Source organism: Hemitrygon akajei, chromosome 15 (genome assembly GCF_048418815.1).
Source record: "Hemitrygon akajei chromosome 15, sHemAka1.3, whole genome shotgun sequence".
NCBI lineage: Eukaryota > Metazoa > Chordata > Chondrichthyes > Myliobatiformes > Dasyatidae > Hemitrygon > Hemitrygon akajei.
The window spans coordinates 39,167,029-39,183,021 of NC_133138.1; the positions used below are offsets into that span (position 1 = coordinate 39,167,029).

The following is a 15,993-nucleotide window of genomic DNA, read 5'->3' on the forward strand; positions in this document are numbered from 1 at the left end:
TTGTACAAGGCATTGGTAAGGCCAAATTTGGAATATTGTGTACAGTTCTGGTCACCGAATTATAGGAAAGATATCAATAAATTAGAGAGAGTGCAGAGACGATTTACTAGGATGTTACCAGGGTTTCAGCACTTAAGTTACAGAGAAAGGTTGAACAAGTTAGGTCTCTATTCATTGGAGCGTAGAAGGTTGAGGGGGGATTTGATCGAGGTATTTAAAATGTTGAGAGGGATAGATAGAGTTGACGTGAATAGGCTGTTTCCATTGAGAGTAGGGGAGATTCAAACGAGAGGACATGATTTGAGAGTTAGGGGGCAAAAGTTTAAGGGAAACACGAGGGGGTATTTCTTTACTCAGAGAGTGATAGCTGTGTGGAATGAGCTTCCTGTAGAAGTAGTAGAGGCCAGATCAGTTGTGTCATTTAAGGTAAAATTGGATAGGTATATGGATAGGAAAGGAGTGGAGGGTTATGGGCTGAGTGCGGGTAGGTGGGACTAGGTGAGATTAAGAGTTCGGCACGGACTAGGAGGGCCGGAATGGCCTGTTTCCGTGCTGTGATTGTTATATGGTTATATGGTTATAATTCCCCACTTATGAAGGACAAAACCATACACCTTGTTAATAAGACTATCAACCCGCAGCTACATTGATGGAGATTGACTCCAGAATACTTTTGCTCCTCCGTATTGCCAAGAACCCTGCGATTAATCCCGTATTCTGCATTCAAGTTCAATCTTCTAAAGTGAATCAGTTCATGCTTATCCAGGTTGAAATCAACCTGAAACTTCTCAGTCCATCTCTGCATTCTACCAATGCCGTAATGTCTCATACAGACTTGCTAGACCACCAACCCATCCAAATCATTTGTAAACCCCGCAAATAACCGGGTTTTCAGAACCCTGCAGTATACGTTCGATCTAAACCACCCACTTCCTTCTTAGTGCAAGCCGATTCAGAGACCACACAGGCAAGTTTAACTGAATCCTATAGCTCTTGATTTTCTGAATGAGCGTACCATAGGAAACGTTAAACAAATGTCAGACTAAACCCATATATACCACATGTACTGCTTTACCTGCATAAATATGTTTTGTCATGTTCTTGAGGAATTCAATACGTCTCGTGGTGCACGAGCTGCCCACCATAAAATCATACGGGATATCCCTATTCGGACTGTGCTTCTCCAAATATTCATGAATCAGCTTTCTAAGAATTTTCACCAATAAATTTTTACCACTGAAGACTCATTGCTTTTTATCCTCAGCGTAATCTGTACTCCCTTTCGTTAGCAATCATTACCAAACTCTCTCATCCGGTGCTATACGTGTAGAAAGTGAGGACTCAAATATCATCGTCAAAGGTGGAGCAATATGCTACATCAATTCCCGTCGTAACCTGGTACATATGCAGTTTAGACCCGGGGACATCTCATCCGAATGCTACAACACCTTTTCTTTCTTAACCTTGAAATACTCTAGCATATCACTCTGCTTTACGTCCGACTCACTGGCGTATGCTGAAGGAAAGTATTCATTGATGGCCTTCTCTACTTCCTCCAACTCTTGTCAAATGTTTCCTCTTCTATCCCTGATCGGTTCTACCCTCTAAATCGTCATCCTCCTTTTCTTGACAAACGTGTGGAATGCTTTGGAAGTGGGAGGTAGGTGGAGTTCCTACACCTTATTCGACAAGACATTTTTATTCGCCCGTTTCAGCTCTCCCAAATCTCTTGTACTCCCTGGATTTCTGTCTGATCATTGCTTCACAAATCTTAAGTAGCTTCATTCTTTCTCTCAACTAGATGTTCTACATCTCTTGTCAACAATTTTCCTTCATTCTATTATCCCTTTCCTGCCTGAATGGCACAAACCGAACTAACACCCCTTGAACTGCTCCATAATCAACGTCCATATTTCTATTTTGAATTTCCATGAGCACATTTGCTCCCAATTTATATTCCCAATTGCCTGCCGAAACGCATCATAATAACCGCCCCCTCAATTAAAAATTATCCGGTGCCAGTCTAATTCGACATTCTCTATCTCTTTCTTCTCAATCAAGCTATATTATGTTAATGAAATCATGGATACAACGTTGAGTACAGAGATTGCTGTGAGTGATGCAATGAAGAAGGCGAGTGACACTGCTGATTAGAGAAAGCATCACAAAAGTATGTGAGAGTATGCGAGAGGTATCGTCAAAATGGAGCGCATTGAGAGAACATAGGAATTATTGAGCGTGCAGAATGTAGGTACACGGGTTTATATGATGCTTTTCCCACTATTAAGCGTGGATTACAGGAACAGATATGTACGCAAAATAAGAGTAAAGTGATAGCAACGATGATCTTAATTTTCTTCAGTATAATGGGATTAAAACGATTAAAAGATATGCTCTTTGTTATATGCATCCACGATGGAATTCCTAAACAAAATGTAGACTGTACTTCCAGATAAGGCTCTGTATCTGAGCTTGTGTTGAAGAAAGAAACTTGTCAGGTGCTGGAGGTACAAGTTGGAGAACACTTCGGAAACAGCAACTACAGATTTTAAAGTTTCCAGATATTATGAAAAAGAAGGTTGACCAAATTAACGTCCTAACTTGGGGGGAAAGCAGATGTCAGAAGTGAAAAGTGAATACAGGCCCTTCGGCCCACAAAGTTGAGCCGAACATATCCCTACCTCAGAAATTACTACGGTTAACCATAGCCCTCTATTTTTGTAAGCTCCATGTACCTATCCAAAAGTCTCTTAAAAGACCATAGAGTATCCGCGAGCACCACAGTTGCTTGCAGCCCATTCCACGCACTCACCACTCTCTGCGTAAATAACTTATCCCTGACATCTCCTCTGTACCTCCTTCCAAGCATCCTAAACCTGTGCCCTCTTGTGGCAGCCATTTCAGACCTGGAAAGAAACCTCTGACTATCCACACAATCAATGACTCTCATTATCTATCAGGTTACCTGTCGTCCTCCGTCGCTCCAAGGAGAAATGGCTGAGAAAAGGCCGAAAGACAGGATGAGGCAGAGATCAATTGCGACCAAGTGCCTAAGGGTAAAACTAAAATTGATAAGCGGAAGTGGTATAGAATACAATTATCAAGGATTCAATGCCAGCATGTTCTGGCAAAATTGAAATGCAGCGGTGGAAATATTAGTGAACTCGTAAGACAAATATTATTGAAGGACTGTTCGTCAAAAAGGAATGTTAGAACATGTATAAGAAACATCGGTCAAGTGGTTACTATGTACAAGATAGTACATGAGAACAAAATTAGGGGCAAACAAAGATAACAAAATCCATTTGTCAAGATCACAAAGCCGCCCGAGTAATATTCCAGCGAATGAACACAGCCAAATTCTAAATCAGTATTTTTTTTCCACGTAAACCATGGAAAAAGGGCATAGAGGATAGTCAATTTGTGGAAGGACATGCTGATTGTACCATGCAGGTTTAAAATAGGTGGAGGTATTGCATGTGTTGGATCATATAAGGATGAATAATTTCCAGTAGCTAAGTATTATCTACCCCAGAATGCTACGTTAAGGAACCGAAATAAACTTTACGTCCTCTTTCGACATAAGTTATGTTTCAGAAGAGCTGAAGAAGCTAAGTTATTCCTTTATTTAAAAAGTGAGCAGGGGTAAGTCAGGCTCCATAATAGCAGTGAACCTTACAGCATTCTTTGATAAAGTTTGTGGACAATTCGAATGGACAAGACATCCTAATTCGGAAGGGTAAGAACTGGTTAGGGATGGTCTACATAGCATTGAAAGAAGATATCCAATCCAATAAAACGTGCTTTGCTTTTGTGAACATGACCAATAGCATTGATGAATATAAACATTAGATAATTTCTATGATAGCCTTTATTTATTTGGCATTTATTTTGTTAGACATATGATAAATAACATAGAACAGTATAGCACGGTATAGACGATTAGGCCCATGATATCATTTCGAATTTTATTTGCCTCTTCTACCCTTTCCCTCCCATAACTGTCTTTACTGCCACAGTGGTAATCTCTGTGTAAAAGGAAGACCTCTGCAATCTACTCATGACTTTCTGCAATCACCTTCAAATTAGACCCCATCGCATTAACCATTTCTGACCTGGGAAAGCCTGTCTATCTGTCCACTTTATCTATACTTCTCATCATCTTGTACAACTTTAAAAGTCAACTCTTGTCCTCCTTCATGCCAAGCTGAAAATCACTAACACGTCAGCTGGCTTTTTCAGTTTTTTAAACGGCCAACCAATTGGGATCAAATGAGCTAAAGACAGCCGGTCAGCTAGCGCACTATAAAAGAAGTTTCATCCAGTGAAGCGGCCATCGTTGGAGTGGACTGCGTCTAAGTGGACTGAGTCAGAGTGGGAAGGCTTTGGCTCAGCAGGCTTCGGCGTGAACAGGCAGAGGCGAGGGTAGGTTCTGGTAAGTTGTTGTTTCTTTTCCTTATTGGATTTCTTTTTTAACTAGTAAGTTTAGAGAGAATGCCAGGCAGGATGTTGGAATGCTCGCCTTGCAGGATGTGGGAAGTCAGGGACACCGGAGGTGTCCCTGACAATGCCACCTGCATGAAGAGCTTCCAGCTGCAGCTCCTAACAACGCGCGTTAGGGAACTGGACCAGGAACTGGATGACCTCCGGATCATTCGGGAGAATGAGGAGTTTATAGATAGTAGTTTCAGGGAGGTAGCTCCGCCAAAGGAGCAGGGCACAGGTAATTGGGTTACCGTCAGGCGAGGTAAGGGGAAAGGGCAGGTAGAGCAAGGTTCCCCTGTGGCCATTCCCTTTAACAACAAGTACACCGATTTGGATACTGTTGGGGGAATGACTTACCTGGGACAAGCTGTGGCAGCCGGATCTCTGGCATTGAGTTTGGTTCTGCAGTGTAGAAGGGTGGGTGGAAGAAGAGGAGAGTGGTAGTGATAGGGGACTCGATACTTAGAGGTACAGACAGGGGGTTCTGTGGTCGTGACAGAGACTCCCGGATGGTTTGTTGCCTTCCGGGTGCCAGGGTCAGGGATTTTTCTGATCGCGTGCACAGCATTCTGAAGTGGAGGGCTCAGCAGCCAGATGTCATGGTACACATCGGTACCAATGACGTAGGAAGAAAGAGTGAGGATGTCCTGAAGAATGAGTATAGAGAGCTTGGTAGGAAGTTAAAAAGCAGGACCTCGAGAGTAGAAATCTCAGGATTGCTACTTGTGCCACGTGCCAGTGAGGGTAAGTGTAGGATGCTCTGGAGGATGAACACGTAGCTGTGGAACTGGTGTAATGGGCAGAGTTTCCAATTTTGTGACTTCTTCTGGGGCAGGTGGGACCTGTACAAGAGAGACGGGTTACACTTGAACTACAGGGGGACCAATATTTTTGCAGGGAGGTTTACTAATGCTATTGGGGAGAGGTTAAACTAGATTTGCAGGGGCATGGGAACCAGAGTGCCATAACACAAAGTGGAGCCGGGGTGAAAATAAATGATGTTAAAAGTTAATGCAAATCAAAAATATAAGGGTTGTGTGTGGTGGTAGTAATCATCTGAGGGGTGTCTGTCAATGCGAGGAGAATTGTGGGGTATGCAGACGAGCTGAGGGCGCGGATTGACACATGGAATGATGACATTATAGCCATTAGTGAAACTTGGCTACAGGAGGGGCAGGACTGGCATCTTAATGTTCCAGGTTTCCGATGTTTCAGACGTGATAGAGGCAGCGGGATTAAGGGTTGTGGTGGGGGGTGGTGGCATTGCTAGTCAGGGAAAATGTTACAAAAGTGCTCAGGCAGGACAGATTAGAGGGCTGGTCTACCGAGGCCATATGGATGGAGCTGAGAAACAGGAAAGGTATGACCACATTAATGGGGTTGTATTATAAACCACCGAATAGTCAGCGAGAATTAGTGGAACAAATCTGCAGAGAGATAGCAGACAACTGCAGGAAACATAAAGTTGTGATGGTAGGGGATTTTAATTTTCCACATATTGATTGGGACTTCCATACTGTTAAAGGTCAAGACGGTTTAAAGGTTGTAAAGTGTGTTCAGGAAAGTTTTCTAAATCAATATATAGAGGTACCAACTAAAGAGGATGCAATATTAGATCTCCTATTAGGAATCGAGTTAGGACAAGTCACGGAAGTGTGTATAAGGGAACAGTTTGGGTCTTATGATCATAACGCCATTAGTTTCAGCTTGGTCATGGATAAAGACTGATCTGGTCCTCTGGTTGAGGTACTAAGCTGGAAAAAGGCCAAATTTGAAGAAATGAGAAAGGATCTAAAAAGCGTTGATTGGGACAGGTTGTTCTCTGGCAAGGATATGATTGGTAAGTGGGAGGCCTTCAAAGGAGAAATTTTGTGAGTGCAGAGTTTGTATGTTCCTGTCAGGATTAAACGGAAACTGAACAAGAAAAAGGAACCTTGGTTTTCGATGGATATTGGAAATCTGATAGAGAAGAAGAGAGAGATGTATGACAGGTATAGGCAACAAGGAGCAAATAAGGTGCTTGAGGAGTATCACAAGTGCAAGAAAATATTTATGAAAGAAATCAGGAGGGCTAAAAGAAGATATAAGGTTGCTTTGGCAGTCAAGGTGAAGGATAATCTCAAGAGCTTCAACAGGAATATTAAGAGCAAATGGATAGCAAGGGATAAAATTGGTCCTCTTGAAGATCAGAGTGGTCGGCTATGTATGGAACCAAGAGAAATGGGGGAGATCTTATTTTTTTTTTTGCATCTGTATTTACTAAGGAAACTGGCAAGGAGTCTACAGAAATAAAGAATATAAGTAGGGAGGCCACGAAACCTATACAGATTAAAGAGGAAGAGGAGGTGCTTGCTGTCTTGAGGGAAGTTAGAGTAAATAAATCCACAGGACCTGAAGTATTCCCTCGGACCTTGAAGGGGACTAGTGATGAAATTGCAGGAACTCTGGCATATATATTTAAATTGTTGGTATCTACGAGTGAGGTGCTGGAAGATTGGAGGACAGTTCATGTTGTTCTGCTGTTTAAAAAAGGCTCTAAAAGTAATCCGGGAAATTATAGGCCGGGAAGTTTGAGATCAGTAGTAGGTAAATTATTGGAAGGAGTACTAAGAGATAGGATCTACAAGTATTTGTATAGACAGGGACTTAATAGGGAGAGTCAACATGGTTTTGTGCGTGGTAGGTTATGTTTAACCAATCTGTTGGAGTTTTTCGAGGAGTTTACCAGGAAACTGGATGAAGGGAAGGCAGTGGATGCTGTCTACATGGACTTCAGTAAGGCCTTTGACCATGTTCCGCATGGGAGGTTAGTTAGGAAGACTCAGTCGCTAGGTATACATGGTGTGGTAGTAAATTTGATTGGACATTGGCTCAGTGGGAGAAGTCAGAGAGTGGTAGTGGAGGTTTGCTTTCCTGAGTAGAGGCCTGTCACTAGTGGTGTGCCACAGGGATCTGTGCTGGGTCCATTGTTATTTGTCATCTATATCAATAATCTGGACGATAATGTGCTGAATCGGATCAGCAAATTTGCTGATGATACAAAGATTGGAGGGGTATTGGACAGTGAGGATGGTTTTCAAAGCTTGCAGAGGGATTTGAACCAGTTGGAAAAATGGGCTGACAAATGGCAGATAGAGTTTAATGCAGACAAGTATGAGATTTTGCACTTTGGAAGGACAAACTAAGGTAGACCATTCAAGGTAAATGGTAGGACACTGAGGGAGTGCAGTAGAACAGAGAGATCTGGGAATACAGATACATATTTCCCTAAAAGTGGCGTCACACGTAGATAGGGTCGTAATGAGAGCTTTTGGCACATTGGCCTTTATAAATCAAAGTAATGGGTATAAGAATTGGAATCTTATGCTGAGGTTGTATAAAACATTGGTGAGGTCGAATTTGCAGTATTGCGTGCAGTTTTGGTCACCTAATTAAAGGAAGGATATTATTAAGGTTGAAAGAGTGCAGATAAGGCTTACAAGAACGTTGCCGGGACTTGAGAAACTGAGTTACAGAGAAAGGTTGAATAGGTTAGGACTTTATTCCCTGGAGCGTAGAAGAATGAGGGGGGATTTGATAGAGGTGTATAAAATTATGATGTGTATAGATAGAGTGAAAGCAAGCAGGCTTTTTTCCACTGAGGCTAGGGGAGAATACAAAACAGAGGACACTTGTTAAGGGTGAAAAAGGGAAAAGTGTAAAGTGAACATTGGGGGAGCTTCTTCACAAAGAGAGTAATGACAGTGTGGAATGAGCTGCCAATTGAATTGGGGAATGCAGGATCAGTTTTATCATATAAGAAAAACCTGGACAGGTACATGGATGAGAGGGGTATGGAGGGATATGGTCCAGGTACAGGTCAGTGGGACTAGGCAGAAAAATGGTTCAACACAGCCAAGAAGGGTCAAAAGGCCTGTTTCTGTGCTGTAGTGTTCTATAGTTCTATGGTTCTACATCGCACATATTTATACGACATTCTCTCTCATCAACCCCGAATCCTGGAAAATTTCCTTCCCCCGTTCTAAGGTTTCGGCATCCTCCCTGTAATTAGGCGAGCATAACTGAAGGCAATACCCCAAGTGTAGTCTAATTAGTGTTTTATAGTGTTGTAACATTAACTCGCGGCTCTGAACAACATAGAACTTCTTTATCACCGTTGCAGCTTTCGTGGCACTTTTGAGCGATCTATGGACATGAAACTAAAGATCCCTCTTTTGCCTCAAACTACTAAGAATCCTGCCTTATAATCTGTCTTCAAGTTGTGTCACTTCACATTTGTCCTGCATTGACATCCACCTGCCACTTCTCAGTCTGCCTCTGCATCTTATCAATTTTGCGTTGCAATAAATTTAACATATTGCAACATGATAGACCTGTCCAAAGGTTTAAAGCCCATGAAGGACGAAATACGAGCTGGACCTTTTCTGAATTTGTATGGGTAATATGATTCAGAGGGTATCTCTAGAGAAATTGTCTGATGGAATTTAATCCATAAATTTGGAGGTTGATGCACGTCTATAATGCAGATAGGAGAATCACAGAATATAAGATTCAGGAGCATAGAACATATTGGTGATCCAGGCGACTGAGTTTAATTCAATTGGAGTAATCGGTGTGAATTCAGATGTCCGATGGACCAGATTATTTGCTCTCCACTTCTATAGTATTTTAACCCCATAATTGCATTTACTGTGAAATACTGCGTTCACGAAATATTTCTGGAATTACAACCCGAATCTTGAACTACAACATTTCAAAAATAATATTAAATGCCTCTTGCTGAATGTTAACAAGACATGAACAATAGGTTTGGTCCTCGCGGTGGCAGAAAAAAAGTCTAAATTAATATCTATTGTTATCTTACGATGAGGAAAATGTTAGTGCCGTTCCACTGACGATAGGTATATGCATAAGAAGAAGCAACTTTGACTATTTTCCAATTAGAATCGAAGGACAGAAAAGGCGAAATGGACAATTCAGCCTTTGCTTTGATTCCGACATCAAACACACATCTATACGAATCTCATTTCCCACACTAACATCCCGGACACCCACCACCCCCCCCCCCCCTCCGTCTATACACTTGCCATCAAATAAATTTGAAGCATTCTGCAGTAGCAAGCAATCAACTATATATTTAGCATTAAATGGAAGTCTTAACAGCCAGGCGAAATACCTTAAGCCATACAGAGAGCGCCTAAATTCCACACAGAAATGTCTGAAGGAAGTAATTGAACTGAACTTGTCTGTATGGAACCAACATCTGTACCATACCGCCGTAAAGCTACATCTGGACCAACAATTATTATGGAGCTCTCGTCAGAATCAAAATATCTTCAATATTTAAAATTTGGAATTAAACAGAGATAACTATAAATGTCTGACATTTCAGTACAAGCAACGTAGACATCAGAAATGATCAAATGCAGTTAAACTACTGCTTGAAAGAAAGGAATTGACAATCAGTAAATCACTCCTGGTGTGTTGCTTTACAGAGAATAGCAGTGACTTTCTTTTGATCAAGTGTCAAGTGAACTAAAATTACAAGATGCGTTTCTTTTCGAGTTTAACTACCGTAAAGAATTATTTTTTAAAAATCTCCATTGTATGCATCACTCCATACAAACACCGCGGCAAACACCAACTTAAGTACATATCTTAATCAATACTACATAGCTTTATCGTTCTCTGTGGTGTGTTCTATGAAACTTACACTTCTGATTTGCGTCAGAACTGCAAGGTAAATAATTTGAAAAATTATCTTCCTGAACCACAAGCGCTCAACTTATCCAGAGGCAACGTGGGATGATGCGGTTTTAAAAACAAGAAATCGCTCCTAGATGAATCAGGTGAGAGTGCAACAGTGTAATTATGCGATTCCCGAATTGGCAAAGTCTGTCCAACACCTACATAATTCAGAAGTTCTTTAGGCACAGCTCTGCGATTAAAGTCGCCAGATGAATGCTCACAACTGCAACAGCACATTCTAGCACTATAACCATAAATATTTCTATCTTGGCTGCATTTTAGAATGACCAGCAAAACAATCACTACTAGAAATATACAAGATGTTGATCCCAACGTAACAATCAAGATCAAATTTAAGTCTGAAAAATCAACGTTATCTTTTGGCTTATTTGTTAATTCAGAGAAGCTTTCGGTAGCATTGTGCAGGAGTGAAAACAGAGCTGTAGCGGTACTGGAGAGACTCGGTTGTCCATTGTCTTTTACCAAGATTAAAAGCCTATGCTTATGACTATCTTCATTCTTAAACTTTCGGGACAGTCTAATTTCTCCAGAAAGAAATCCCACAGTAAACAAAGTACGATCCGTAGCTTCCAAAAGTTGGTACGAAAGGCGGGCGTTCTGTCCTGAATCTGCATCAGTTGCAATTATCCGGGAAACAACCAGTCCTGGATATGCTGACTGGTGTACAATCTGAGTCGCTGCGGAATTGTTCCATTTAGATGGCGATACTATCACTGGAGCATTGTCATTTTGATCTAAAATCACCACATTTACTGTGGCGGTGCTGCTCATTGCAGGTGATCCACAATCAGATGCTTGAACATTGAATTGGAAATTCTTCAGTTTTTCATAGTCCATGGAGCGCAGTGCGTAAATGCTCCCACTTTCTGAGTTAATGGATACCGCGCCAGACAAAGAAACATCTCCCAAGGGCCTCTCCACGAGGGAATAAAATACTTCGCCATTCTTGCCAAAATCGGTGTCAAAAGCTATAACAGTAAGTATAGATCCACCTGGTGTGTTGTTTTCCATGAGAAACACCTGATATGATGACTGACTAAACCTTGGTACGTTATCATTAACATCGGAGACTGAAATGAACAAGGTCTTGTTTGCTGAAAGAGAGGGCTGCCCTGCATCCCAAGCTGTAATAGAGATATTATACGACGAAGTGCTTTCCCGATCTAATGCATCGTTAATTACTAACTTGAACTGGTTGTTCAAAGACTTCTGAAGTTTAAAGGGGATATTCAATGGAAGTCGACAACGAACTTGCCCATTCTCACGAGCATCACGATCTATGACATTTATTATAGCGACTACAGTCCCGATGTCGTCATCTTCACGCACATTGTTAGCTACAGATGTTACCTTTATTTCAGGAGCGTTATCATTAACGTCAATTAATTCAACGATGATAGTGGCGCGCCCACTTAATGCTGGTAAACCTTTGTCCACAGCTTGTACCTCAATATAATAAACGTTTTCTGTTTCATAGTCTAGAGATCCACTCACATAAATCTGTCCCGTTTCTGAGTCTAAATTGAACAACGCTTGAATACTCTGCGGAACGTGTGGACTGAAAGAGTATTTAACCTCACCATTTTTTCCTTCATCTAAATCAGCAGCGTTTATCGTGGTCACTATAGTACCTCCAGGTGCATTTTCTACAACATTAGCCCTATATATTTGATGACTAAAGATGGGGGCGTTATCATTGACATCTTGTACAGAAATAATAATTTTCGCTGTGCCAGATCTTGGAGGAATCCCACCGTCAATGGCCGTCAGTATTAGTTGGAATTCAGACTGCTGTTCGCGGTCCAGCGGTTTTTCTAGTATCAGCACTGCAGTTTTACTTCCATCGGCTGCTTCTTGTTCTTTCAAACGGAAGTGTTCATTTGAGCTGATTTGATATGACATTACTGTATTTGTTCCCACATCCGCGTCCTGCGCTCTCTCTAGAGCAAAGAGCGCACCCGTTGCAGTAAATTCAGAGACTTCTGAATAGTATTCCTTCTCCGTAAATCTGGGCGCATTATCGTTTATATCCAATATTTCCACTTGAATTCCATGCAACTCTAAAGGATTTTCTAAAACTGCATCATAAGAAACAAAACAATGCGACAGTTGCTTGCAGATATCATCCCTGTCGATTCGCTCGTTCACAACTAAAATGCCATTATTAATGTTTACCTTCAATAAATGAAACGCATCATCGGCGACCAGCTTGAAATTTCGAGTGATGAGTTCTCGAATGCTTAGGCCTAACTCCTCAGCGATGTTGCCAATAAAGGAACCGTGCTCCAATTCCTCAGGAATCGAGTATCGAATTTGTCCGCAAACAAGGTCCAATACGCACATAATGTGAAATAAAGACAATATTTGTCTGAGTACTATCGCCATTGTTCCGATTAAACTACTCAATTTATCCTGGAAATTCTATTAATCCTTTGCAGAACTAAAAACGAAATGCGACAGGAGAAAATAGCGGTCTAAATTTAATATAAATGAAATTTAGAACAGATGAGTTCTAATGAATCTGGCTCGGCGATAAAACAGGGAGCGTTTGCTTTCCTCTCCCTTGTGTTCCAAGTGCAGCAATGCTGGAGGATGAGGAGGTTAAGAAAGAGGGGGTAGATCTCTCATAACGCTGGGGTTTCTGATTGGTAGACAGCGACACAAAGAGTCCTTATCCATTACTGCACCAAATATTTCTTAAAGCTGGTCTCCCAGAAATTGAATCACTTATTTAATGGTGCGCAACTAAAATTCTCACGAGCATTTGAAATTTCCCGAAAGAGATTATCCTTTTATGCGCCGGTTTATTTGAAGTTTCTATTACTTGTAAAGTATTATTCTAAAAAAAAAAATAAGCTGGTGGTTAAAAAAAAAACACAAACCGGGTGCTATCGAGAATATTGATATTGAAACTTAGGCTAATTACGTCTAGATACGTTCCAATGAGACAGGGAAGTTATGGTGGATACGATAGGATCTTTCAAGAGACAGTTACATAGGTACATGGAGCTTAGTAAAATAGAGGGCTATAGGTAAGCCTCGTAATTTTTAAAATAGGGACATGTTTGGCAAGACTTTGTGGGTCGAAGGGCCTGTACTGTGCTGTAGGTTTTCCATGTTTCTATGTTTCTATCTTTATTCCCTTCTCCTTAAATACTGCCCCATGTCATCTGCTGCTATCCCTCTGCACTAAATGTCAGTTAGTTGTTGTGAGTGATTGCGAAATGCTGATCAGACGAGAAATCTGGCTCCTGAAAAGGTTTATTACCTAGTAGTAGATTCTTTATGGGCTCTCCTCTAGTCAATCTGTCTACATGTTGTGTCAGGACCCCTTTTTGGGCACACCTATCAAGACCTGCTCCATATAAATGTTTTGCACGATGGAGCTCCCAATCCATAGTGCAAAATAGGGAAATTGAAATCACCCATTGAAACAATCCTGTTAGTTTGCCCCTTTCAAAAACTGGTCAGAAACTCCGTCGCTATTGGTTCGTGTAATATTAGTTCCAGATTGATTGCTCCCTTTATGACTTCCACCCATACGTCACGGGGATCTCAGCCCGAATCCTGGACTGCCATTTCTTTTCAGAGGTAAATCTCGCAGGAACTCAGCAGGTCTAATTTGATGAGTTCCTACAGAATTCTGTAGGTGTAGATCCTCTCCTGGAACCGTATGAGCTGAGAATTGCATTTCTATCCCTGGGGCATTATCAGGGATGTCAATAAATGAAACACGACTTTTGAATTCACCACAAATGTGAATTTACCCTAAGTATGTATCCGTACAATATCTACTGTTTTTCAAATTTGATCGATTCAGTTTTCAGGTCTTAACTAAACAATTCTTGAGTAGTTTGCGATGTAAAGGAATACGTTAACAGGCTATTTGTACCATCATCAATAGATAATAGACAATAGATGCAGGAGTAGGCCATTCGCCCCTTCAAGCCAGCATCGCCATTCACTTTGATCATGGCTGATCATCCACAATCAGTACCCCGTTCCTGTCTTTTCCCTATACCCCTTGATTCCGCTATATTTAAGAGCTCTATCTAACTCTTTCTTGAAAGCATCCAAATAATTGGCCTCCACTGCCTTCTGAGGCAGAACATTCCACAGATCCACAACTCCCTGGGTGAAAACGTTTTTCCTCAACTCCTTTCTAAATGGCCTACCCCTTATTCTTAAACTGTGGCCCCGGACTCTGGACTCACCCAACATCGGGAACATGTGTCCTGCCTCTAGCGTGTCTAATCCCTTAATAATCTTATATGTTTCAATCAGATCCCATCTCATCCTTCTAAATTACAGTTTATACAAGCAGAGTCGCTCCAATTTTTCAAAATATAATAGTCCCACCATCCAGGGAATTAGCCTCATGAACCTACGCTGCACTCCCTCAATAGCAAGAATGTCCTTCCTCAAATCTGGAGACCAAAACTGCACACAATACTCCAGGTGTGGTCTCACCACGTCCCTGTACCACTGCAGAAGGACCTCTTTGCTCCTATACTCAACTCCTTTTGCTATGAGGGCCAACATGCCATTAGCTTTCTTCATTATCTGCTGTACCTGCAGACTTACTTTCAGTGACTGATGAAAAAGGACACCTGGATCTCGTTGTATTTCCACTTTTCCTAATTTGACACCATTCACATAGTAATATGCCTTCCTGTTCTTGTTAATAAAGTGGATAACCTCACATCTATCCACATTAAACTGCATCTGCATCACCCAACCTGTCCAAGTCACACTACATTCTCATAACACCCTCCTCACATTTCACACTACCACCCAGCTTTGTGTCATCTGCAAATTTGCTAATTTTGCTTTTAATCCCCTCATCTAAATCATTAATGTATATTGTAAATAGTTCTGTTCCCTGCACCGAGCCTTGCGGTACCCTACTAGTCACTGCCTGCCATTCTGAAAAGGACATGTTAATCCTTACTCTTTGTTTCCTGTCTGCCAACTAATTTTCTATCCATGTCAGTACCCTAGCCCCAATACCATGTGCTCGAATTTTGCCAACTAATCTCCTATGTGAGACCTTATCAAAAGCTTTCTGAAAGTCCAGGTATACTACGTCCACTGGTTCTCCCTTGCCTATTTTCATTGTTACATCTTCAAAAATTCCAGATGATTAGTCAAGCATGATTTCCCCTTGGTAAATCCATGCTGACTCGTACCGAACCTGTTACTGCTATCCAAATGTACCGCTATTTCATCTTTTATAATTGACTCCAGCATCCTCCCCACCACCGATGTCAGGCTAACTGGTCTATAATTCCCTGTTTTCTCTCTCCCTCCTTTCTTAAAACGTGGGATAACATTAGCTACCCTCCAATCTACAGGAACTGATCCTGAATCTATAGAACATTGGAAAATGATTATCAATGCATCCACGATTTCTAGAGACACCTCCTTAAGTGCCCTGGGATGATGACCACTAGGCCCTGGGGATTTATCAGCCTTCAGTCCCATCAGTCTACCTAACACCATTTTCTGCCTAATTTGAATTTCCTTCAGTTCCTCTGTTAACCTACGTCCTTTGGCCACGATTACATCTGGGAGATTGTTTGCTCTTCCCTAGTGAAGACAGATCCAAATTACCTGTTCAACTCGTCTGCCATTTCCTTGTTCCTCATAATAAATTCACCCGTTTCCGTCTACAACGGCCCAACTTTGGTCTTAACTAATTTTTTCTTCTTCACATACCTGAAGAAGCTTTTACTAACC

At 41.4% G+C, this 15,993-nt stretch overlaps 1 protein-coding gene across 1 annotated transcript in view; it reads right to left on the bottom strand.

The window, feature by feature from the left end:
- LOC140739554 (uncharacterized) overlaps nucleotides 1-12,787 on the bottom strand; it is a 43,794-nt gene extending 31,007 nt beyond the window's left edge. Inside the window, exon 1 of the mRNA XM_073067949.1 lies at nucleotides 10,254-12,787. Within this exon, the coding sequence (XP_072924050.1) occupies nucleotides 10,254-12,639 (2,386 nt within the window). The 5' untranslated portion in view covers nucleotides 12,640-12,787. The remainder of the gene's footprint in view (nucleotides 1-10,253) is intronic.
- Between the last annotated feature and the right edge of the window lie 3,206 nt (nucleotides 12,788-15,993).